Source organism: Schistocerca cancellata, chromosome 1 (genome assembly GCF_023864275.1).
Source record: "Schistocerca cancellata isolate TAMUIC-IGC-003103 chromosome 1, iqSchCanc2.1, whole genome shotgun sequence".
Classification (NCBI taxonomy): domain Eukaryota; kingdom Metazoa; phylum Arthropoda; class Insecta; order Orthoptera; family Acrididae; genus Schistocerca; species Schistocerca cancellata.
Window position 1 is genome coordinate 338,224,482 of NC_064626.1, and position 26,716 is coordinate 338,251,197.

The 26,716-nt window shown below is 44.4% G+C and overlaps 1 protein-coding gene across 1 annotated transcript in view; it reads right to left on the minus strand.

The window, feature by feature from the left end:
* LOC126161372 (tyrosine-protein kinase Dnt-like) overlaps positions 1 to 26,716 on the minus strand; it is a 251,154-nt gene that overhangs the window by 72,690 nt on the left and 151,748 nt on the right. Inside the window, exons 3-4 of the mRNA XM_049917144.1 lie at positions 26,193 to 26,299; positions 4,241 to 4,371 (exon numbers count right to left, since the gene is read on the minus strand). Of these exons, the coding sequence (XP_049773101.1) occupies positions 4,241 to 4,371; positions 26,193 to 26,299 (238 nt within the window). The remainder of the gene's footprint in view (positions 1 to 4,240; positions 4,372 to 26,192; positions 26,300 to 26,716) is intronic.

Here is a 26,716-nt window from a genome sequence, read left to right on the forward strand (position 1 = left end):
CACTCTTTAAAATCTACCTATAGGAGGCACTAAAATCCTGGAAAAGGAAATGCGGCAGAACTGGGAATCCCTATAGACGATAAGATCTTGTTCACTTTATTTTTTTCTGACGACCAATTGTTAGTAGCTGAAGATGAGGAAGATGCAAATTACATGCTCCGCAAATTAAGAGAAGAATGTGAAATATGGGGTCTTGTCATAAATGTATCTAAAACAAAATATCTGAAAGTGTGAGAAAATGCTGTTAACGATTTACAACTCGGTGCTGATACTGTTAAAGGGAGTCATAATTTTAAGTACCTGGGAGTCAACTGTCGTCCAATGGTAGAAGTATGGATGCTATAAACAATAAAATAGTCCAGGGCCAGCGATCCATACAACAACTAAATGGTATTCTCTGAAACAAAAACATAACCCGCAGAACAGGACATAACATCTACCACAGAAGCATTGAAAGTATCACAACACATGGTGCACAGTTGTGGGAACTAACTCAGAGGCAGAAAGATCGCCTGCTGGCTGTAGAGTTGGGTTTCTGTAGACGGAGCTGTGTATATTGCAGGCTTGATCAAATTAGAAACGATAGGATCAGAGAGGTTATGAATGTCGACAGCACAATCCTAGAGCACATAGAAAGGAAGCGCCTACTCTGGTATGGTCACTTACAGCGTATGCCCGAGACAAGATGGCAAAAACGTGTATGGCAATGGACTCCACATCACAGAAGAAAGCTTGGTAGACCTGCGAGATGGTGAAAAGACGAAGTCAACGAAGCAATGGCGGCGAGAGGTCTTAATGAAGGAGACTGAAACGACGGTGAACGATGGAGAGTGGGATGCGAGAGGCGGCGGCAGTCGTAGAAACCTCAAAAAGTGACCAAAGTAGCGTTCGGTCTTAGGTCCTTTACTGTTCTTGGTATACATTAATGACTTACCATTCCACATTGATGAAGATGCAAAGTTAGTTCTTTTTGCTGATGATACAAGTATAGTGATAACATCCAAAAACCAAGAACTAAGTGATGTAGTTGAAAATTATATTTTTCACAAGATTATTAAGTGGTTCTCAGCAAACGGACTCTCTTTAAATTTTGATAAAACACAGTATATACAGTTCCGTACAGTAAATGGCATAACTCTAGTAATAAATATAAACTTTGAACAGAAGTCTGTAGCTACGGCAGAATTTTCAAAATTTTTAGGTGTGTCCATTGATGAGAGGTTAAACTGGAACCAACACATTGATGGTCTGCTGAAACGCCTGAGTTCAGCTACGTATGCTATTAGGGTTATTGCAAATTTTGGTTATACGAATCTCAGTAAATTAGCTTACTATGCCTACTTTCATTCACTGCTTTCGTATGACATCATATTCTGGGGTAATTCATCGTTGAGTAGAATAGTATTCATTGCTCATAAACGTGTAATCAGAATAATTGCTGGAGTCCACCCACGGTCATCCTGCAGACATCTATTTAAGGATCTAGGGATCCTCACAGTAACCTCACAGTATATACACTCCTGGAAATTGAAATAAGAACACCGTGAATTCATTGTCCCAGGAAGGGGAAACTTTATTGACACATTCCTGGGGTCAGACACATCACATGATCACACTGACAGAACCACAGGCACATAGACAGAGGCAACAGAGCATGCACAATGTCGGCACTAGTACAGTGTATATTCACCTTTCGCAGCAATGCAGGCTGCTATTCTCCCTTGGAGACGATCGTAGAGATGCTGGATGTAGTCCTGTGGAACGGCTTGCCATGCCATTTCCACCTGGCGCCTCAGTTGGACCAGCGTTCGTGCTGGACGTGCAGACCGCGTGAGACGACGCTTCATCCAGTCCCAAACATGCTCAATGGGGGACAGATCCGGAGATCTTGCTGGCCAGGATAGTTGACTTACACCTTCTAGAGCACGTTGGGTGGCACGGGATACATGCGGACGTGCATTGTCCTGTTGGAACAGCAAGTTCCCTTGCCGGTCTAGGAATGGTAGAACGATGGGTTCGATGACGGTTTGGATGTACCGTGCACTATTCAGTGTCCCCTCGACGATCACCAGTGGTGTACGGCCAGTGTAGGAGATCGCTCCCCACACCATGATGCCGGGTGTTGGCCCTGTGTGCCTCGGTCGTATGCAGTCCTGATTGTGGCGCTCGCCTGCACGGCGCCAAACACGCATACGACCATCATTGGCACCAAGGCAGAAGCGACTCTCATCGCTGAAGACGACACGTCTCCATTCGTCCCTCCATTCACGCCTGTCGCGACACCACTGGAGGCGGGCTGCACGATGTTGGGGCGGGAGCGGAAGACGACCTAACGGTGTGCGGGACCGTAGCCCAGCTTCATGGAGACGGTTGCGAATGGTCTTCGCCGATACCCCAGCAACAACAGTGTCCCTAATTTGCTGGGAAGTGGCGGTGCGGTCCCCTACGGCACTGCGTAGGATCCTACGGTCTTGGCGTGCATCCGTGCGTCGCTGCGGTCCGGTCCCAGGTCGACGGGCACGTGCACCTTCCGCCGACCACTGGCGACAACATCGATGTACTGTGGAGACCTCACGCCCCACGTGTTGAGCAATTCGGCGGTACGTCCACCCGGCCTCCCGCATGCCCACTATACGCCCTCGCTCAAAGTCCGTCAACTGCACATACGGTTCACGTCCACGCTGTCACGGCATGCTACCAGTGTTAAAGACTGCGATGGAGCTCCGTATGCCACGGCAAACTGGCTGACACTGACGGCGGCGGTGCACAAATGCTGCGCAGCTAGCGCCATTCGACGGCCAACACCGCGGTTCCTGGTGTGTCCGCTGTGCCGTGCGTGTGATCATTGCTTGTACAGCCCTCTCGCAGTGTCCGGAGCAAGTATGGTGGGTCTGACACACCGGTGTCAATGTGTTCTTTTTTCCATTTCCAGGAGTGTATATTCACTTATGAAATTTTTTATTAATAATCCAACCCAGTTCAAAAGTAATAACAGTGTGCATAGCTATAACACCAGGAGAAAGGATGATCTTCACTATGGTGGGTTAAATCTGACTTTGGCACAGAAAGGGGTAAATTATGCTGCCACAAAAGTCTTTGGTCACCTACCAAACAGCATCAAAAGCCTGACAGATAGCCAACCACCATTTAAAAATAAAATAAAAGAATTTCTAGATGACAACTCCTTCTACTCATGGGCTGAATTTTTAGATATAAATTAAGGGAGGGAAAAAAAATCAACTTAAACATTTGTGTCATGCAATACTTTGTGTAATGTAATATCTTGTACAGACATCTTTTATTAACCTGACACGTTCCACATCATTACGAAGTGTCGTATTCATGATCTATGGAACAAGTATTAATCTAATCACATCTAATCTAATCTCACACTGACTTACGTTACTAATTGCACTTAGTGCCAGTGCCCTGCTCCTAATGAAAGTACAAACGTTCTTGAGGTGTCATCGACAAAACATAGACTTATTTCAGTTTTCTTCGAATCATGCGCTTATTAAAGAAATAAGACGCATTTACTACAGAGATTGCCGATTTCTGTCGAGGAATTCTGATTTTCATTTAGAGTGATTCTCTTCTTTACATCTCTTTCTTATTATGATTTATGTATGAATAGTCGAGTATAATGTCTGTGACTAATATATTCATCCGCAGTTTCGACGGCTAATGCATTTCAGTAACACGAATCTGGAAAACACAGCTCTTTCACTTATCGGTAGGTGTAGTTAATGCAACAAAAGACTGACTAGTGCGATCTGTGTAACTGCGCATCGAAGTATTCAGCATTCACAATTTCATGTTCACGTACTCAAAAAAATTCTGATTTGTATATCTATAGAACTTTGTAACCGTAAGACACATTCAAGCTGCATGTCGCACCGGGACTGCGTGGAATCCCCATCTTTCACTCTGGTGGAAAACGCTCCGCTGTTGGACACATATGACTTCAGTAGTAAGTCTGAATCTTCCAGCGCTACTCCCCCATAGTATTTCATTGTTATAAGGATATTGTTCATCTATTTAATCGGTTGCCAACTATTTAAAGATTCTTAAACATATGTAACATTCCTTTCATTAGTCTGTATTCCATGTACAAATACGACATTTGCGAAGTTTGGGCACATACAAATTTCACAAAATTAACGAAAAAACGTAGACGAAGCTGGTCGGTGGATTACCTTCATTCATTGTGTAATCAAGAAGTTCCAAGTCTGTGACTGACCTTTAAGGCAGATCTTGTTGCGCCGGAAGTTGAGGCAGGTCTGGTTGTGCAGCGGGTTGTGCGAGCTCACGTTGAGCTGCAGCAGCACCTGGATCTCCGCGCTCACCACTCCTGTGCACGGGAACCGAACCCTGCAACCGCAGCACCACAGCCTCTTTCAGCACTCCACACAGCAACTGACGCCTTCAATTAGATTATAGCGTTGCGACCCGCGAACACTATGGTGATTTTGGCAGCCCCATTACTTAAAGCATTGGAAAGTCAGAGAGCATAGTTGTAAGATCCGTTCGAAAAATTCACGGAAAAAGTAATATTTTGATACTTTTCATCTTCTAGTGGTACCTGAAGCAAGAGCTAAACATACTCAACAGTCGACGAGAAAAGTCAGTAGGGGAACCCAGTGAACGTGAACAACCGGCCACAACATGATACGCGATCAGCGAGTAGCACTCATTGAAAAGAGAAGAGAAGCTTGTTCACCTTTCATCAGAATGAACGAATGAGACACTTTTTCCCACAAAATTTGATATTTATGTAAACTTTTTTTTCGTTTGACAAATGGTTTCGGCTTTTCAAGCGATTGTCCAGCTACAAAATGGGGATACAGTGCTGTGGAAGCAAATTACTCTTTTTCGTTTGCGTATAGATGTACACAAACAGATCTTAGAAATTAGTAGACGACAGTCACTTGGTAAAGATAACTTCTTTGCACGTTTCTCACCATTTGTGTACAATCTAACTGTCAAAACATGAAGAACATTTGCAAAGTAACACAAGACATAAATTCGCTGCAATTTTTATTAATATGAGAACTTTCGTAGCTACCTATACTTCGGCTAATTTACTTTCACAACACTGTGTTCCCATTTATTGATGAAAAATGGCTTAAAGAGCGGAAACCAGTTTTGAGATGATAGAAAAGTTTACATAAATAACAGCTTAAATCGTAAAAATGCTGCACTGATTCCTTAAGAATGTGGCTTTGTATCCCCAATGAAGAAGAATGGTATTATAAGTAGTTGATCTGTTAGTTGTAGTATAAATAGTTGCAGTCATTATTGTTGTAATAGCACGAATAGCAGCAGGTGGAGAAACTAAAAGTAATATAATTAGAAACAAATAGAACATAGAGAAAATCCTCGGCTCTATTTCTGTGATGAGAGGAGAATATCCAACTTGAAAGAAAGAAAGATGCCAGGGAAAAACTGAATACTATGTGGAGTGTGCGTAGTCATAATTTTTTCTGGAAGGTGTCAAAAGGTAGCAGAACCATTATGGAAATTTCTGGAAATTTTATTTCAACTTTAGTATACAGGGTGAATGTTAATGAAACCGACAAAGTTCGGGGACGGATTCGTGACAGGAAATGGAGGAAGAAAGGTCCCACGAACATGTGTCCGGAAATTCATCGCTGCCACGGTAGATGGCGATGACGAATGAAAGTTCCTCTCACCATGTGCCGCGTGTTCCTTGTGTGTTGCAGGCTGTGTAATTAACGGAGCGTACTGTAAGCAACAGAGTGATCCAGTACTCACGCCGGGAACAAGCCGAGATGGTGTTTGTGTACGACCAAGCAGATGAAAATGGTCAACAGGCAGCACGGCTACAATAGAACTAGTAGCCTCACAGACACCAACCGCATCACACAACATTTTTAGCTCTTTATGGACGTTCGTGTGATCATTCGTCCTTTCAGACAGACAAACGTGCAGGAAGGCGGTAGACTGTGCATACACAAAATCTGGAGGACCGTGTTGTGCAGAATTATGAGACGAACCCTACTAAAAGCTCCAGGCAACATCGTTTAGGCTAAAGTACGATTATGTGTATCCTGCACGACAACCGCAATAATCTCTACCATCTCCATCGTGAGCAAGGATTAACAGCAGCGGATTTCCCTCTACGGAAGCATTTTGTCTCTGGTGTTTGCACCAGACCATTGCAATTGTGGGATTTATGTCATCAGCCCTTTCTGCTGACTAAGCAACTTTTACCAGAACTAGCAGCATCAGTCTGCTTAATCTTCATCAGTTACTTGCAGACATCTCATCAGTATCGGCACAGAATCAGTTTGTGGACTCACCGTCTATTTCCGGACAGGTGTTCATAGGAACTTCTTCTGTCCATTTCCAGTCAGGAATCCGTCCCTGCAGTTTGTCGGTTTTACTAACGTTAACCCTGTATAACGGGTTGGGTTGGGTTGTTTGTGGGAAGAGACCAAACTGCGAGGTCATCGGTCTCGTCAATCAGGGGAGGACGGGGAAGGAAGCCGGCCGTGCCCTTTCAGAGGCACCATCCCCGCATTTGCCTGGAACGATTTAGGGAAATCACGGAAAACCTAAATCAGGATGGCCGGACGCGGGATTGAACCACCGTCCTCGCGAATGCGAGTCCACTGCGCCACCTTTTTTAGGACTTGCGGGAGGGCGAGGAAGGCAGAGCGGTCAGCGGTCGTTACCTGGTCAAACTGTCCCCCTAGTCCGTCAAGGAATCTAGGAATCAGTGATGGGAAGGGGATATCTTTTGTGGGAATTATTGTTTATTTATTTATTTTTATTTACTGTTTTTAATACGTTCTTAGTGTGGTTTTACTTTATACCACAACAAAAATAAATGTATCTATCACCGCATCGTGCTCTGAGTAAAGAAAACAATATCCCGGCACGTTCCTACACCGAGGTAATGTATATGGGGAAAACGAAGAAAAAAGTGCTGCATACAGGATGCAGAAGGGTGTGTCGGTACTCTCCTTACGCTTCATCATCCAGGTACGTCTTCACGTATATCATGTCATTCCACCGAGAATCGAACTTAGTCTTGTCAGCTCACTCAATGGGTGTCTTCTCCTACCTGTTGATGATCCAGCTGCATGGAGGGTCGCGTAGGGCACTCCCTAAGTAATTAGAAAAATACTGTCTGTATTTTGGGTTCCGTACGATCTTGCAATGACGTTCTTGTAGGTAGTTCCAAAAGTCGAATACATCTTTAGGTCCATCGTGAAATAAGTAGTGTACCGCATGAGCACGGATCCACGTGACGGCGTCGGTCTTGGCGCGCGGGAAATACTGTTGATCCGGAAATAGTAGAAATCGACGTGTAATGTGTTCCGGAGTCACTCGTAGAAAATACGACAAAATTTGTCGCACCAAGCACCATACGTCTTCTGCCGCGCCACATGTGAGACGGTGTTCGTCCGTGTCTGGCATCCCGCAGTCTACGCAGAGAGGCGACTCCGCGATGTTTATCTTGTGGAGGCGTGATCGGGTGATCATTTTACCATTGACTGTGATGTACCATGTGGATTGGACGGCTGTGTCCATTGTAACCGCGTGAATCGTCTACCACACCACCTTCCAACTAACCTGAGAGCTTTTGGTCTCCATGATGTTTGGTGGGCGCCTCTGCTGTAGGAAATGATATATATCCCGCGCCGACCCCTTGTATCGTCGGTGGATTTGCGATACGGACATAGCTGTGTTCCATGTAAAAGTTCCCGAAGTAGTAGAAGGGTGGGGGTATGTCTTGCGTCGTCAGTGGGGGCATAAGGGAGGGCAGAGCTAGGGACTCCAACAGCAAACCTCTCAAACTTTCCGGGTGGTGGCGCCACAGCTTGATGTGTGAGCTGATATACAGGGCCACAGCTCTGTCGTGGACATGGACTAGACCAAGACCTCCCCTTTCTGGGGGAAGAGTCAGTGACTCATAAATGACTTTGAAGAGCATGTCTGTACTGACATGGCTCCGAATGCCGCTAATAGACGTCGAGCCATCAGTAACGGTATTGGAAGAACACGCGCTATGTGTGGAAGGCGCGATGCGAGGTAAACATTGACGAAGTGTGTCCTTTGGAGAATGTCGAGGGTCCGCAGACGAAGGTTGAAGATCTGGACCCGAATTGGTTGTAATAAGCGGCGGTAGTTAAGAGCCGCAGTGCGCCGTATGTCGTCGTGAAACTCTATTCCGAGACATTTGATAGTGCCACGGAGCTGTAGGGATTCGACACTCGCTGGGGTCAACCCGTCACCTATGGCCATGGCGACCGATTTGGCGACGTTGAGACAGCTGCCGGAAGCCACACCGCACGTGGTAATCCATTCTAGTGCTCTGATGGCATCGCCGTGATTGCGGAACACGTGAACCAGGTCGTCTGCATATGCTGTACAGCGAAATATGACGTCACGTAGGGTAAGACCGGTGAGGCGTTGACGGAGGCCACAGAGGAGCGGTTCCAGTGGCAGAGCATATAGTAACGTTGACAAGGGGCATCCTTGACGCACGGAGCGGAAAATCGGGAGGGACTGCGAGAGACGCCCGTTAATGAGCACTTTGGAAGTCGCCCCTCGGAGGAGGCGCATCACGACGTCTGCGAATTGCTGTGGGTACTGCATGTGCTGGAGAACGGACGTTAGGTACGCGTGATCCACTCGATCAAAAGCTTGGCTAAAACCTAGTGATGCCAGCGCTCCCGGGATGCGGCGTGCCCTGGCTAGGGCTATTAAGTCACGGTATCGACACAGTGCTGTGTGGATGTTGTTGATACCCCCTAGGGAAGTCTGATATGGTGAGGTGACGTAAGGTAGGGTCGGTCGTAGACGGTTTGCTAATAGTCTTCATATCGCAGTTGACGAGTGTTAGCGGGCGGTAATCTTGTATTCGAGCCCCACCTTTAGGTTTCTGAACCGGTACAATTATTTCTTCTACGAAGGTCGCAGCAAGCGGCACCGCGGATGACATAAGCTCCCGACAGATTGTTAACTTGGGAGCCAGTAAATACTGAAAAGTTCTATATAACTCCACAGGGAGCCCGAACGGACCAGGAGACTTATTCGCCGCTATTTTACCGATGGCGTCGATAACTTCGTCTTCCGTAATGTCGTTCAATAATTCAGTTTGCAAATCCTGTGGGACAATGCCGTAAACCAGTTGTGAGACTGCTATCACCGTCGTCGAGTCGGAACATTGAGCAAAATAAAGTCGTGTGTAATGGTCGAAGAAGGCTGCAGCAATATCGCGTTGTGTGGTGTGATGACGGCCGTCCTCAGTGGGGATGGCATGTATCAGCGCCCGTATCGCAGTGTACGTTCTCGGATGACGTGGTACATGGTGGGTCGTTCCGTTGCGAGTCTGTCTTGTGTTCGCGCACGGACGATCGTCCCTTCGAGATGTCGGCGCATATGGCTGTCGCACGCCGAACTGTCGTTCCGGTGTGGGTGGCAAGGAGGCGCATTCGCGAAGGACGGTGAAACAAAAATCGAGGGTCTGCCGCCTCCAAGCAGCAGTCTCACGACCATACGTAATAAAGGTTCTCCGTAGGGCCGGCTTGGCGCAGGTTAACCACCAACTAATCGATGAAGGATACGTTGGGAGGCGGCGGACGCACAAACTCCACGTGTCTTCGATGGCGCATCGACAATCTGGAGAAGCGAGATGAGCAAGGTTTAATTTCCAGGGATGTCGTCTACGCCACACCCGTTGGCGACGAAGGGTGACAGCACATATGTAGGCCTCGGAATCAGAAAAGGCTACTGGCCACACCTCCGCGTCACTCACCATTGCCGCGAGAGAACGGGAGACGTAAATCCAATCGATGCGACTAGACGAGTGACTCGTGAAATGGATGTATCCCGGTCTATTTCCTTGGACATGTTCCCATGTATCTACCAGCTGGAGATCGCCGATGAGTGCCCCAAGTTCGGGGCACGGTGAATGGCGTGGCAGCTGACCTTTAGGTGCTTGGGTGCAATTGAAATCGTCCCCTAATAGCAAGTCATCGTGCCTGGCTGAAAAAGCGGAGCTATTCCTTCTGCGAAGAAGAGCGATTGGTCACGACGGCGATTCGTTCCGAAAGGGGCGTACACATTGATAAACCGGACGCCTTGCACCGTTACGGCCATTCCTCTAGCGTCAAGGAGATATCGGACTTCGTCCGCCTCGAGGCCCTCTCTGAGGCGAACTGCGACTCCACTGTTAGTTGGCGAGGCGTGGGACACATGATCCGTAAACCATACATACCCGGGAAATCGGCGAGGAAGACTTCTTGGAGAAAGACAGTGTCAACATCTGCTGCATTGAGCATGTCTTGGAGCAGCGACAATTTCGTACGTGTCCGAATGGTGTTAATGTTGATGGTCGTTAAGCGATAGGTCTGTAGATCGTCTCCTGCGGTGGGGGCCGCCGTCAGTGTCGCCGTAAAAGGTGGGGTCTGTGATCTGCTGGCCGCGTCCGCGCCGTCATCTGTTGCTACTCTGGAGGGACCGAGGTGTGGGAGGAGAGACCCCTCTCCTCATCCACCACAGCGGTCGTAGAATCGTCTTCAATGTCATCCGCCCAAGGTCCGTAAGTTAACGGTGGCTGCGGTAGAACACTGGTGGGCTGAGTGACTAAGGGTGAATCCGCAGTTGTTTCCGGTTGTGTACCAACGGCGGGCGCTGTGCTGGCCATCCGTTTGCCCGAGAGAGCGGAATCGGGTTTGTCAAAATCAGACAAATTGACAGGTGAGAGCGATCTCGTGTCATGCATTTTCCTCGTCGTTTCGTCGGCCGTCCGGTCGTCAACTGGAGAAGGCGTCCGCTGGAGGCAATCGTCTGAGGGTGTGCGACGTCGCTTTTTATGTTTCCTCGGTGACCTTTGTTTGCGGACGTGGGTTTCTGTGTCCGAAAGAGTTTGTGGTTCCCGTATCGCATCCCCCTCAGGTAGAAAGGCGGAGGTCGGTACAACCCTAGCGTCGAGTTCCATTCTCTCGTCCATATCTTCATGTGGAGTCGATGGGCGGCGTTCTTCAATCTCTGCAGACACCGTAATGGTCTTGGTCAATCCAGGACTGGCGACAGGTGTGCATTCTAACGCTTCCTGTCTTCCAAGGGGTTTTTCGTCTGTCATGACGGTCGATCGTGTCACCTCTGTGTAATTGAGGGGGAGGGCCGTGAGCGTAGGAGGTGGTGTCGTGTCATGTAATGGAAGTTGTGTAACCCGACGTTGATTACACGCCGAGCGCACATGACCCTCCTGGCCGCAACCGGAACAAGTACGCGGTTGTCCGTCGTTCATTACTATTGCTCGACAGCCACCTATGACTAAGTAGAATAGCACATGTTTCTTTAATTCAATTTTCACTTGTCGGACGCCGTTGAGGACCTGATACATCTCGAAGGTATTCCATTTTTCGGCCACGTGGCTAATTACCGTCCCACAAGGGCGGAAAGCTGGGGTAACGATGTCCGGTGGCACTTCGAAAGGGAGATCAAAGACTCTTAGTGTGCGTAATCCTAGTCCAGCATGGTCAACAGTAACCTCTCCGATGTGACCATTGGAGTGTTTGAACTTGAGAGTGTTCGCGCATCTGTTCACAACTGCGTGACATAACTCGTCATCGACCATCTTGACGTAAACGACGGTACTTGGATAGGTGGATACCGATGACGTGCTGTGTTCGTATTTGAACTTCGTCATGGATGAATCGTTCGACTTCAAAGGCTCGTAGTCGTGTGTAGCCGGGCTGGAAGCTGATCTTGATGGTAGCTTTTCTGTACGAATGAGCCATGACGACTCAATGTTAACGGACGCGAGTATTAGCTGCGGCGAGGAAGTAAACAAACTACGCGCGCTCGCGACTCTGCGGACGGGACATAAACAAGACGTCCTCGCTGGTCACCAGCCGAAAGCAGACTTGACCTGGCTCGGTCCCTGTATAACGGAAACATATAAGACTGTCTAGTCACATTAGACTGTCGAACTGTGTTGTGTACATAGTTCCGCGTAGTCAGCGCGTACATAACTTTCCCACTAGAGCGCGCACCGCTAAGCACAACAGCGCAGACGCAGCACTCGTCCGTCTCCGCACTACGAGATGGCGCTGCCATAGAGACAGACCAAATTCTTCTTTCCCCGATCCGCGTATTAATATCTAACGCAGCCAATGAGATTGCTGCTTACGTAGAACCTTTTTCTCCTTGCGGATCACACTCACGCAGTGATACATGAATGCGTGAGGTATTATAGTGAGTAGACAGACCTCCGATTAGTCGGTCTGCATCAGTCTGTACCAGTTGCATTTGTCGGCACCAGTCTGTACTAGTCTACATTTGTCTCTAACAGTCTATAGTCAAGTTTCAGTCTGTGCCTAATAAAATTACCATATTCCTGTACATACCCATGAAGATAAATGTATAGACACTTTTTTCAAGTATCAGAGATATATGTGAGAGTAAGATTAACGTACCAATACCAAAGGAACTCTAGATTGTCAATCATAAATAGCATCAGGAACCAAGTTAAGTAATTTTTATGCTTGTTATCATTTTAATAAACGTGTGTGAAAATTAATCAAGTTCTGTTTAAAGTTGGTCACCGTCAATCTGCTACTCTAAGCGTGCATGTGGCCTTTCTATCGTCTGACCTAATGGCAGAAGATAAACACGCCACGATAAGACCACGAGACATCTTGCTGACACTCGCCTACCTCGTTAGAGCGACAAGTCAAATAATCTGATGGTGTGTATACTGAAGGTCTTACAGTATGCACACCACATACTGCTGCGAACTTGAAATGTAACGGTAAAAATTTATCTCTTGAAAAATGATAATGCTTATAATGACTACGAAAGTAAACAGTAATTGTAGTGCAACTCTTAGATATACTAAACATGTAGAATTCCAGCATCTATGCATCGACCAAAGCTTGAAATGACTACTGACTGTCTCTTTGTTGTAGTTCAACAAATATTGAAACCAGAGACGTTACAGTAAATAATTTGTTAGAATGAATGACTTAGAAAACAGTAGAATGAAGCCGTGGCAAAATAATTATGACGCCGGAAAGAATTTCCTACAGTATAACACTGGACAAAATTAAATTGCTAAAATGAATGCAAATCCGACTCCAAAGGAACATGGAAACGGTCAGCTGGAGCTGATATTACCTTCCACACGATTACAGCGCCTAGAATGCATATGTTTTTCATTTTAGTCCTCGTAGTCTCATACTGATTCCTCTGAACTTAGCTACGACGTCTACGAGTATCTTTAGCTGCATAGTAACTGCAAATTTAAACGTTGGTACATAATATTGATTATCTTAGTCTTAAATATGTAGCATATGTATAATCCCTACACGTAGTAAACGAATCAACTTCCATATTGCTTTCAATGAACTGTAGTATTTTGTTACGTCCTCTAATGAAAATATTGGTTTTCTTCTTTTCCATTATTTCTTTTGCACATCAACTCCGCGTTCTTACATAGCCTCAACAAGAACAATCGCTCAAAAATTATTTGCGTGCAGAAAAAACCCTATACTAATATTCAAGTACATGCAGTGTCAGTAAACACGGTAGCGTTCAACTTTCTTTAATGATAAGCTTAAAACTATTGTAGACATTAGCAGGAGTAACAAGTACTGTATAACATATGCATATATCTTGATTCGTAAGATACCGAATAGTCACTCCAGAGTGAGATGCTACCTACCCACACTCCGGTTGGCTATAATTAAACTTTCCCTATTTAGCAAGTTATAACACGGAAACTAATTACCATACGATACCAAATTTGGTAGCATTAATGTCAAGGACATGGGGAAGAGAAATAATGCAGAATCAATTCAATTAAAAAAAGGTTCAAATGGCTCTGAGCACTATGGGACTTAACTTCTGAGGTCATCAGTCCCCTAGAACTTAGAACTACTTAAACATAACTAACTTAAGGACATCACACACATCCATGCCAGAGGCAGGATCTGAACCTCCGACCGTAGCGGTCGCGCGGTTCCAGACTGTAGTGCCTAGAACCGCTCCGCCACTCTGGCCGGCTCAATTCAATTGAAACACTTTTAATGTGTTGCTACGGCATGATACCATTACGTACCGGTATCACTACTGCTTCAAAAGGGGCTCAGTATGGCTGCCATCAGTGTCCAGAAGAGTCTGAAAGCGCAGGTTGCAATCTGCACCACAGAACAAAGCATGTCCGTAGGCATGCTGGCTATGTCGCTTGATATGCTGCGCTTCATATCAGCACATGTGTGGAATGTTCCACTGGTAAACCCTGTTCTTCAGGTAGCCCCACAACCAGAAATCACAGGGAGTGAGATCAGGTGATCGTGCCGGCCAAGCATTTGGAAACGATCGGTTTATAATTCGGTCGTTTCCAAATGTGTTTCGGAGAAAAAAATGATTCAAATGGCTCTGAGCACAATGGGACTTAACATCTATGGTCATCAGTCCCTAGAACTTAGAACTACTTAAACCTAACCTAACTAACCTAAGAACATCACACAACACCCAGTCATCACGAGGCAGAGAAAATCCCTGACCCCGCCGGGAATCGAACCCGGGAACCTGGTCGTGGGAAGCGAGAACGCTACCGCACGACCACGAGCTGCGGACGTTTCGGAGAAGCTGATGAACTTCACGAGCGACGTGCGGTGAGGCTTCACCTTGCGTGAAAACTGTTGAGTTCAATGTGTTTCTCTTCTGTAGAGCGGTATGCAACAGCGAAGCTTATCGCAGAAACACTGGCCAGTCACAATGAACACCTTTGGTCCTTGAGCGCCTAGCCGTTCAAAAAACAATGGGCCAATAATGAACGTAGCTATGAAGCCGCACCAAACGTTGACACGTTCACCATACAGAGTCGCTCCATGCCCAGTGACTCGAGCTGAAGATCCCTACACTCGGCAATTCTTTGTGTTCATCTCAATCGACAGAGAAAAATGAGCTTCGTCTGTTCGTAGGATGCTCCAGGACCAGCCCTCGTCAACTTACGTCCTTGCGAGAAAGTGGAGAGCGAAGTAAACACTTGGTGCAAGCTGCTGTACGATACAGATCTTGTACAGATACCATTTGAGAATGTTTCGAAGCATTCTACATAAAGCGGGCCACGAGATGTTGAACTGTCGTGTCACAGAGCACGCACTGCCTGAGGATCGGGAATTGCACGCCGCGTTGTCCGCCTTAGCAACAGCGATTTCATCAACCACTTGTGGTGGAACCGATCGTCGACCTCTTTTCAGAGCGACGTCCGGATCTCCAGTTGATTCGAAGTACCTCATCAAGCTCCACACATCAGGTGGAGAAAGAGGACACTTCCGTAATCTTTTCAGTCGGCGGTATTCTCAAAGTGCAGCTGCAGTGTTATTGTTCTTAGTATGAAGGCTTTCACGACCAGACGACATATCTTCTGGTAAACCTTCCGGGATGTAAGGTCGTAGTCCATGAAACTCTTCAGCTCCTAACGTTTCGTCCAGAGCTGCGCTGGACATCTTCAGAGTGGTGTTTCTCCTCCGGTGAGTCTTGCCGACAGTCGGCAAGACTCACTGCAGGAGAAAACTGTTGAGTTCAATGTGTTTCTCTTCTGTAGAGCGGTATGCAACAGCGAAACTTATCGCAGAAACACTGGCCAGTCACAATGAACAAATTTGGTCCTTGAGCGCCTAGCCGTTCAAAAAACAATGGGCCAATAATGAACGTAGCTATGAAGCCGCACCAAACGTTGACACGTTCACCATACAGAGTCGCTCCATGCCCAGTGACTCGAGCTGAAGATCCCTACACTCGGCAATTCTTTGTGTTCATCTCAATCGACAGAGGAAAATGAGCTTCGTCTGTTCGTAGGATGCTCCAGGACCAGCCCTCGTCAACTTACGTCCTTGCGAGAAAGTGGAGAGCGAAGTAAACACTTGGTGCAAGCTGCTGTACGATACAGATCTTGTACAGATACCATTTGAGAAGCGTTACCGGTATGCTCAACAAACTCCATCAGCAGACGTTACACGAGAGGCGTTGTGCAGCACGGAGAGGTTTACTATTGAGCTTTTGAGATACTACTTCCCGGGAAGAGTACGACAACATTACTTCCTCCCACACACATTTTGTGTGATAACCATGTTGAGGAAATTCGAGAAATTAGAGCCAATACAGACGGTTATCGACCATCATTCTTCCCATACGCCATACGCGAATGGGACAAAGTAGGGGGATCAGCTAGTGGTATCAGACGTACCCTCCGCCACACACCATTAGGTGGCCTGCGGATTCGAATGTAGATGTAGATGTAGATGAGCTCCAGAGGGAAAGAGCATGCATCACCCCGTAATGAAGGAAACATTTTCTTCGTGATTTGACTCTTGGAACATCTTTACGGACACGCAACGGAGCAGCGTCAGAACAACTGCGCTGTAAATGCGCTTTGTGAAAAAAATGGTATTTAGAACGTTTGACATTTCCACTTTTCATTTATTCCCATCTATCTCAACAACTAGATGCAAACTGTGTGGGTCGCACTGTGACAATATACACTGAAGAGCCAAAGAAACAGGTACACTTGCGTAATATCGTGTAGGGCCCTCGCGAGCATGCAAAAGTACTGCAACACGCCGTGACATGGACTCGACTAATGTCTGAAGTAGTACTGGACACCATTAATCCTGCAGGGCTGTCCATAAATCCGTAAGAGTATGAGGGGGTGGAAGTCTCTTCTGAACAGCACGCTGCAAGGCCTCTCAGATACGCTCAATAATATTCATGTATGGGGCGTTCGCTGGCCAGCGGAAGTGTTTAAACTCAGAAGTATGTTCCTGGAATCACTGTGTAGCACTTCTGGACGTGTGGGGGGTCGCATTGTCCTGCTGAAACTGCCAAAGTCCGTCGGAATGCACAATGGACATGAATGGATGGAGGTGATGAGACAGGATGCTTATGTATGTGTCACCTGTCAGATTCATATCTAGTCGTATCAAATGTTCCATATCACTCCAACTGCACACGCTCCATACCATTACAGAGTCTCCACTAACTTAAACAGTCCCCTTCTGCCATGCAGGGCCATCGGATTCATTGCCTCCATACCCATGCATGTCCATCTGCTCGATACAATTTGAAACGAGACTCGTTCGACCAGGCAACATGTCTCCAGTCATCAACAGTCCATTGTCGGTGTTGACACGCCCAGGCAAAGCGTAAAGCTTGTGTCGCGCAGTCATCAAGGATACACTAGTGGGCCTTCGATTTCCAAAGCCTATGTCGATGATGTTTTGTTGAATGATTCGCACGCTGACTCTTGGTGATGGCCCAGCATTGAAATCTGCAGAAAATTCCGGAACGGTTGCACTTCCGTTACGCTGAAAGATTCTCTTCAGTCGTACTTGGTCCCGTTCTTGTTCGATCTTCTTCTGGCCGCAGCGATGTCGGAGATGTGATGTTTTACCGAATTCCTGATATTCATGGTACACTCCTGAAAGGTTGTACGGGAAATCCCCACTTTATCGCTATCTCGGAGACGCTGTGTCTCTTCGCTCTTGCGACGACTATAACAGCACGTTCAGACTCACTTAAATCTTGATAATCTGCCATTGTAGCAGCAGTAACCGACTTAACAACTCCACCAGACACTTGTTATCTTATACAGGCTCTGCCGACCGCAGCGCCTTATTCTGCCTGTTTACATATCTCTGTATTTGAAAACGCATGCCTATAAGAGTTACTTTGCCGCTTCAGTGTATATTACTGATGTAACTGTATTTTTTGAGAGTGTGTGAAGTAATTTTATTTCAAATGAGATTTTAAATACTTATATCGCCGTTCGTATTTTCCTTCATGGACAAGATACAGATTTGAAAGTATATTAACAATTTGATGACTTCCAATTCGTATTTCTGTACAGCTGTCAAGTGGAAGGGGTGGGCGGGATAGAAGTCACTCTACTTGGAATGAAAACGCACTTAGCTTCCTATCCTAACAAATGCCAGCATTAGCAGTATGCTACTACCGATACGGTGAGAGCCGGCGGTGGTGGCCGAGCGGTTCTAGGCGCTTCAGTCTGGAACCGCGCGACCACTACGGTCGCAGGTTCGAATCCTGCCTCGGGCGTGGATGTGTGTGATGTCCTTAGGTTAGTTAGGTTTGAGTAGTTCTAAGTTCTAGGGGACTGATGACCTCAGATGTTAAGTCCCATAGTGCTCAGAGCCATTTGAACCATTTGATACGGTGAGAATGGAGATTTGTGGCATAAACTGACTATAAGAAGGGATTGGTTAATAGCATACATTCTGAGACATCAAGGGATCACTAGTTGGTACTGGAGGGAAGTGTCAGGGGTAAAAGGGAGACCAAGAGATGAATACAGTAAGCAGATCCAGAAGGATGGAAGTTGCAGTAGTTATTCGGAGGTGAAGAGGCTCCCACAGGATAGAGCAGCATGAAGAGCTGCATCAAACCAATCTTCGGAGTGAAGACTACAATAACAGCAACAACAACAAAAACAACAACTCTACAATGGCACCAGGCGAAATCATCTACATGAAACGCTCAAATAAAAAATATTTCGCATCCAATGTGATCCAATGAGCGGCTTTTACAGACTGTTCAGGACGCTATCATCTATGCTGTGACTTTAAGAAACCCGCCATCGATAATTCGTTTCTCTTGTACCACTTTCAGTTCGAAGAACACTTCTGTACACTGTCAAGAAAATATTCGATAGGTAGCGCAGTAAACTTACACGTCAAGTTTACCGTTACCGAGCACGGCCACACAGCACTGTCTAGAATGCGCTACAGAAACACAGAATTCCTCATATTCACATGACGCCTATATACAATTCAAACTAGTTACCTACTGCTTTGGTAATCAAATATGACATGCGATGGAAACTTAGTTATTTCTTTTTCAGTTTTACAGATTTTCTTTTAAATTTGAACAGTAATATAGTTGGTTGGAGTGTAGCAAACTTCCTTACACAGGGTGATTTTTTTCCACCGTGTATGAACTCTAGGGATTGATGTATGAGAAGATGAAGAACAAATACGCTATAATGAACTTATGCACGGAAATGCATGCCGGCCGGTGTGGCCGTGCGGTTAAAGGCGCTTCAGTCTGGAACCGCGTGACCGCTACGGTCGCAGGTTCGAATCCTGCCTCGGGCATGGATGTGTGGGATGTCCTTAGGTTAGTTAGGTTTAAGTAGTTCTAAGTTCTAGGGGACTTATGACCACAGATGTTGAGTCCCATAGTGCTCAGAGCCATTTTTTGAAATGCATGGATTCCATGCTTGAGACATATATTGTTACAGAGAGTGCGGCCTAATATGCGCTGTACCCAGCAACCACACTTACATTACTACTATGAAATCTGAGCTGGATCATATCATATGCTTAAACGTAGTTTTTATGTGTATGTGCGAAGCCCCGTGATGATACACAGCTTACCGAATAGCCACGGAGGTAATAGACTCACAAATAAAATATTAAAAGTTCGGTGGTAGCTTGTGTATACGAGGAAGGACGGAAATGCAGGGGAATAAAGAGAGGTGTGGTGTGGACGATGCCAGCAAGTGCTTAAGCTCTTACAATAAAACAGAGAAAAGCGGCTTGTTGGATAAAGGCTGTTATCGCATTTTTCAGGTACAGTATTATCGAAAAAACACTGGCCAACGCTCATAAATTCTGCGTCGTATAATACTTTCCACGTTGCGCTTAAGGTGTGACGTGCTAGTGCTTCATCACTGTAATGGTGCAGCATTAGTCTCGTAAGCTTGAAGCCCTTTAGAACTTCACGTAAACCTGCTATCTTCAAATAGTATAGAGGATTAGATGGCAGAAAATGCACTGTCAGGTTCACATGTTCTACAAAAGTATATAATTGACTAGCACATTGCTATTATATAAAACATTGTCCAGTTAGGTTCATTGGGCTTTACACATATATTTGGAACACAAGATACTTAACTGAAACGTTGTCCCTTCTCGCTTCCCACGCCCGGGTTCCCGGGTTCTATTCCCGGCGGGGTCAGCGATTTTCTCTGCCTCGTGATGACTGGGTGTTGTGTGATGTCCTTAGGTTAGTTTGGTTTAAGTAGTTCTAAGTTCTAGGGGACTGATGACCATAGATGTTGAGTCCCATAGTGCTCAGAGCCATTTGAACCATTTTTTTGAAACGTTGTCTTTTTCAGTTTCTTGCGAGTTAACGGGCATTTCGCTCTCATTTAAATGTATGGGCGATAGAGTCAGCCTACAGGAACTGTGAAACGAACCCTGTCGTCCAGAACCACGTGCCACAAGGGGTGCAGATTCACCATGAGATGGGGAAATTCACAGTCGTCTATTCTATTGAGGCCTAAGTGCTGTAGTGTATGAGTGAGACAGACGAGAACCTACGTCATAGGGAAACCCAGTAGAAGGCGTTTGTGGCAAAGGAGACGTAGCAACGTTAAACATGGCGGACCTAAGATCGGCCATAATGGGAAACATTTATTGAAGCTATTTAATTCTGTAGTAATGCAGGGATTGAAACCACAGTAATTATAATCTCCCATCCTCCATAAATGTTCATGGTGATCCCAATAAAACTTGAATTTTGATCATATCTATAATAGTGAAATTAACAAGTTTTGTAACGAAGAACTGAATCCTAATGACTGAACGCTTTGGTCGATCTTAACGATCGATATTTCATATACAAGAGCATCATTAAAATGACAAACGTTTCCTCCACACAAAACTCATCGAACGATGACAGCATGACACCTTATGGAATCATTAGGTAATAGAATATGTGTTGTAAAGTTTAGTGCATAATAGTTACTATTGTAATTTTTTTAATCAGAAAGCACATTGGTGCAATGGTACTGGCCATGGCATTCAAAGCTAAGTAGGAAATTGTATTGGTTTTACGTAAAAGAATTTAACGTTTATTATATAATGGATATTATTGTTACTTTATTTAGAACGTGAAAGTTGTCAAGCTTCGATTATTTAAATATGTTAATTTCTAAAACAATTAGATAGACGCCTTCAGGTAATCAGTTGAGCGAGGATATTCGGCGCGCGGGAAAAGAGCCCGGGGACAGGCAGAGGGACGGTTCGTCTGGAGACACCAAAGGGTAAATGTTCGGATGTAGAAGCGAAAGCGGACGGTTGGTCTTTAGGCAGCTAGGAAGTGCAACGACTTACAAAATTTCGCGTGTGTGGTATTGCGGGACTTGTCTCTGAACGGTGAGCAGCCGGGCGCCTAGTATGAACTCTTAACTTTTCGCGTAGATAACTTGTATTTCGCGATGACATTGTGAATTATCGAAGTGTGTCAAATGAATAAGCGCTCTAGTGTAGCAGTATTTCTAAATACGACCACTTTCGCCATTTGTTAGCTTACTGAATAAATATTATTCTAACCAAATCGCAACTGTGTGGCCTACATCATTTATGGGTCGTTAATTTCGTTCCCGATATTATCATTACTGTGTGTTATTAGTATTATTTTCGATTATTCCCATTTAAAGAGAGAGTTTGAACTTGAATTCCTTTATGATGATTGTTTATGTTTTTTTCTGAGACCAAATTTTCTTCATGTGTGCACTGTGTTGTTTCTTTCGCTCCACTGTTCATTTGCATCCTGGTCTCTTTTGTGTTGTGTTGATGATGTTCCTGAATTCAGTTCTATTTTCTGCATCGTTTACTGTTATGTGTGTTTGTCTGAGGTCCTCTTCAACTTCTTTTATCCATTTTGTCCGCAGCTCGTGGTCGTCCGGTAGCGTTCTCGCTTCCCGCACCCGGGCTGCCGGGTTCGATTCCCGGCGGGGTCAGGGATTTTCTCTGCCTCGTGATGACTGGGTGTTGTGTGATGTCCTTAGGTTAGTTAGGTTTAAGTAGTTCTAAGTTCTAGGGGACTGATAACCATAGATGTTAAGTCACATAGTGCTCAGAGCCATCTGAACCATTTTTTTTATCCATTTTGTTTTTCCCCTGCCTGTGTTGACGACTTTAAGAATTCACTTTGAAATTCTGTTTTCACTCATCCTGTGGATATTCTCGTAGAACTGCGATCTTCTTTTCCCTATTTTATCCGTAATCTTGTTTGTGTATTTACATAATTCTGATGTTGTTCTCTTCTTCCAGATTCCTTACTCTTGTATCGGACCAAAAATTTTCCTGAGGATTTTCCTTTCTTGTTTCTCTATTTCTTTGATTTTAGTTTGTCCATCTATTTGTGTTGTTTCAGATGCATACAGTACATCTGGAAGTACGACAGTGTTGTAGTGCCCCAATTTTGCGTTAATGGATATGGACTTTGTGTTATAATAGTTCCACGTGAGTTTATATGCTTTCTGTAGTTTTTTTTATTCTTTCCTCATTGGCCTTTAGGTTGATCCCTGATGGCTGGATGATTTCTCCCAGGTACTTAAAATGTGGTACTTGTACGATTTTCCCATGGGTTGTCACAACAGGCAATTTGTCTTGTGGCACTGTTTCTATGTACTGTGTTTTCTCATACGAGATTTGCAGGCCAGTTCTTTGTGCAATTTCGTGTAACTTCTCTATGGCGTTAGTGGCTTCTTTTCTATTATTTGTGAGGATCGCAAGGTCATCTGCAAAAGCTAAACACCTCACATTGAATCTATTATCCTCCCTAATGCCAATTTGGATTCCTTTGACTTCTTTTTCCCATGTCCTGATAATTTCTTCAAGAATGATATTAAAGAGAAATGGTGAAAGTCCGTCACCCTATCGCACTCTGGTTTTACTCAGGTCAGGGAACTCATGGTAGGCAACAACACTTGTACTGAAGAAAAGACATTTCAACACTAAAGCTGTATTTTCCTTACTGGCTGACTACGTTCGATCTTGGCCCATTTTCACAAGCCACCTGTTACAGAGAACAGCATTTGTTATGACTAGATGTGTTGAATGTGGATAGTAAAGGTATCAGTGTTAAAATAATACGTGTAGTAAATACTTATGTATTTGTATTTAAGAGCGGATTGTTCTGTTTATGTCATCACACGTAATGTATCTCTTATCTGATTTAAAAGATGCCACGGATGCAATTACACCTCACAGTGTTCTAGTAATGGTATGCATTATGTATTTCTTCATTTATTGTCAATTGTGGTAGTTTTATTATACAGCACTATGTGATCCTCGAGGCAATAGTATAGTCAACGGACTGGAAATGTGTCCTCGTTACATTACACCGCGTGTCATGGTGTCTTACTTATTGTAAGTGTTTTCTTAATTTTGACAGATTTTGATCCGAGTAATTTTTATTATGAGATCTTACATAATCTCTGATATATTCAATGATTAGTGATGCGTATGAGTATCACTGACTGAGTTCAGTGTGAGACACAACGTTCCATCACATCATAGGTGTAAGATAGGAAGCCTGTTGTTTCACTGTATAGTTTGTAGTCTCGTATTTGGTGAGTGATTGAGGTAGGATGGAGTGCAACTCATATGCTGATTGAAGGTGCTATTGAAGGTTTCTATGAATCGTTTGTGGTCGCGAATTTGGTGATTAACGCAAGATAGGATGTCTTTCATGGGCTGAATAAAGCGCTGTGGCAATTCTCTATGAACGTTTGGCTGCGCAGTCCGGTTTGCTTTTTTAACATTTGCTCTGGGTGCTTGCTCATGTGAATGTAGATTTGTGTTTCCTCTAAAATCTCCATTAATTGGCTTTTGGGGACATTATGCAAGGTAGTGAGATTACTCTCGGGATTTTCAGTGGAGTGTTTACTTTCTGTGAGATGTGTGCTGAAAGCTGAAACGTTACTTTCACTTGTGTTCTCCATATCCCGTTTTAAAAGTTCTGTCTGTTCGTCCAATGTAGGCTTTATTACAACCGCTTCATTCGATTTTGTAAACGCCGGAACTGTTACATTGTTGTGCTTTGTCTGTTTTTTGAATGATGCGGGTTCCTAATGTATTGATGGTGTAGAACTCTATTTTGAGATTTGCTTTCGTTACTGAGTAATTTATTCTGACACAAATTCGCAGTATTTATCTTTGTATTATGTTTCAGTCTTTGTCAGCGTGATGCCATCTATAATGATTTTGTGCTCTGTATTTAATTTCTTTTTGTATACTTTGTGGACTAGTTCTGTCTTACAGCCATTATGGTGCGCACTACTCTGAGGGTGTTCAGTTATGATTTAATATTTGCATTGCTGGAAGGGTATTTTGTGATGCGATCTGCTGCTGATCCAAAGTATGCCTCATTATTGCTCCAGTATGGCAAAATAGTTATGAATGACGATATCTGTAGTTTTGAATTTGCGAGAGGTACTGAAATTATGTACCGAGTTCGTGTTGGTGACAGTTATGTCGAGGAAGTTCACGCTGTTGTTAAGCTCGTGTTCTATAGTGAAGGTGATGCTGTTGTGTATGCTTTTGAATTGTTTGTGGAAGTTGCTAATTTCTTCTGTTGATACGAAACAGAACAATGTTGTCATCTACGTACCTTAGATAGTACATAACCTTTCTCTTCCAGTGAGCTTATTCTTCAAAAAACTTATTGTCTAGGTGGTCTAGAAATATATTTCCAAGGGTGCCAGACAAGCAACTACCCAGCGTGAGACCATCAGTCTGTGAGAATATTTTGTCACTGGAGCTAAAATAGTTGAGATAATACTGTGTTTAGTATTGCTACTTTTGCTTTATATAGCCTCGCGCATTTGAAGAGGTTTTCTTTTACGATGTCAACAGTTTGATCAATGACTACGTTGGTACATAGATTAGTTACATCTAAGGGAAATAATCTGTTCTTTTCTCTGAGAGCTTTAGCTTTTTAATTTTTTCAATTAAGTCTGTGCAGTTTTTAATAATATATCATATATTAATGTGTAATTGTGAAGTATAATTTTGTTCATTTTTTTTTCTCAATTAAGTATGCTGCACTATTTCTACAATGTACAATCGATCTAATAAAGGTACCACAGTTACGAAAAATATATATATTCAGCCCAACATTAAGATAATTTTGTAAAGTGTAACTACAGCAGTGGCATATTTAACGCAAATATGAGTATGATGACACAAACAGAACATTTCACACCAACCATATCTTATCACTGATACATTTGCTATCCATATTCTAAACATCTAGTCGTAACAAATGTTGTTCTCTGTAACAGGTGGCTCGTAGAAATAGCCAAAGCCCACAAGTAATTAGCCAATAAATAAGCAGCAGTTTTGGTATTAAAATGTGTTTTCCTCAATATTTCAGAGCTGCGAGACACAACGTACTGAAAATGTTTATAACACTCGTACTGTCGGTGGAATGTCTAATATCAGTAGTGGCCGTAGAGATCACGTACGTTGAGATATTGTTTCATGCCCATTATAATGTGAACTGTAAACCAAAATCTGACCACGTCTTAGTGAGCGAGTTTAGAAGATTAATAACTTTTCTGCACGAGAAGAAAGGATTATTATCGTTACAACATAACAGATATCTCTAATTTTGCTGCTCTTTAGTTTATCAGGTGGATAGAAAGGGAGGATAGTGTTAATGTTTTCGAATGACACGCTCAGTTACATGCTTTGTCTCTCCGAAATGCTGTAGACGAGGGGAAGTCAACCTTTTTTACCTACAACCTACTTTCAAATCTACTTTGGTAGTAAAATTTTTAACCACTTACCGGTTCTACATTAATAGTAACTTATAACGTAGGGAAATAACTTTAGTTGATAAAATTTACAAAGCAGAGTTGCCGAAAGTCAAAGCATATAATAATAACTACTTACGAAATACTTTGGGTCAAAATTTGATGTGAATTTAACGAAAATGTTTTTAAGACCCCTACTGCCTACCGCCCACCATGGAAGCTGGAACGCCCAGTAGTGGACGGTAGTGACCATGTCGGCTACCACTGCATATAGAGAAAAGTACTGCTGTCGAAAATTACACACATCACTTACCACAAAATTGCTTCAGAAGGACTCATTAACAAAATGAACACTGAAATATTGACATTGGCGCGCCGGGATCAACGTGGTGGAAACAATGCAGGAAACTCAGTATTTGGTTACGAAACGATAACTATATCAATAAAGATTTACGACACTAAAAATTAACCATATGTCAGCGTATCACATTAACAAGGTAAGATAGCTAATGAAGAAGTCCCTATTTGAAATTAAGCTTGGGCAGTAGTAAAAGATGTATGTTGGCTCCCAGCTTACCTGAAAGTCTGCACCCTGGTCGGTATGAGGCCTCGGGACGAGATGTTCAGCTGCGGGGGGCGCATCGCCTCGTGGTTGTCGTAGTCGATCGCCAGCACGTACGGCAGCTGTGGCAGCACACACAAAAGCACGTCTACAGGCACATTTCGTGATTCAAGAGGTACGATGTTGTAGCGGCGTTGACGCTTAAGACAACACACCTGCTGATTACTCTCACCATACTTAACACGTTCTCGCTGGCGCTGAGAACTGTGTTTCTCGAAGTAGGGCGGCGCCCGCATTCGAAGGCCACTTTAATATACTGATCTTTTATTTTAAAAGTTTATTCTTTTAAGACAACAAGAGATTACATAAAATAGTTTTCGTTGAATTACAAAGTATGTGATATCTCATTCGTTCAGAAAGCTCTCTCGCTGGGGGGTCACACAAAATTGCATTCAGAGTACGTCACGCTTGTATGATGGGTAAAACATCATTCGGTAGTGTATTGCTGGTAACATAACCCGTAGAGTCGAGCGTGACCT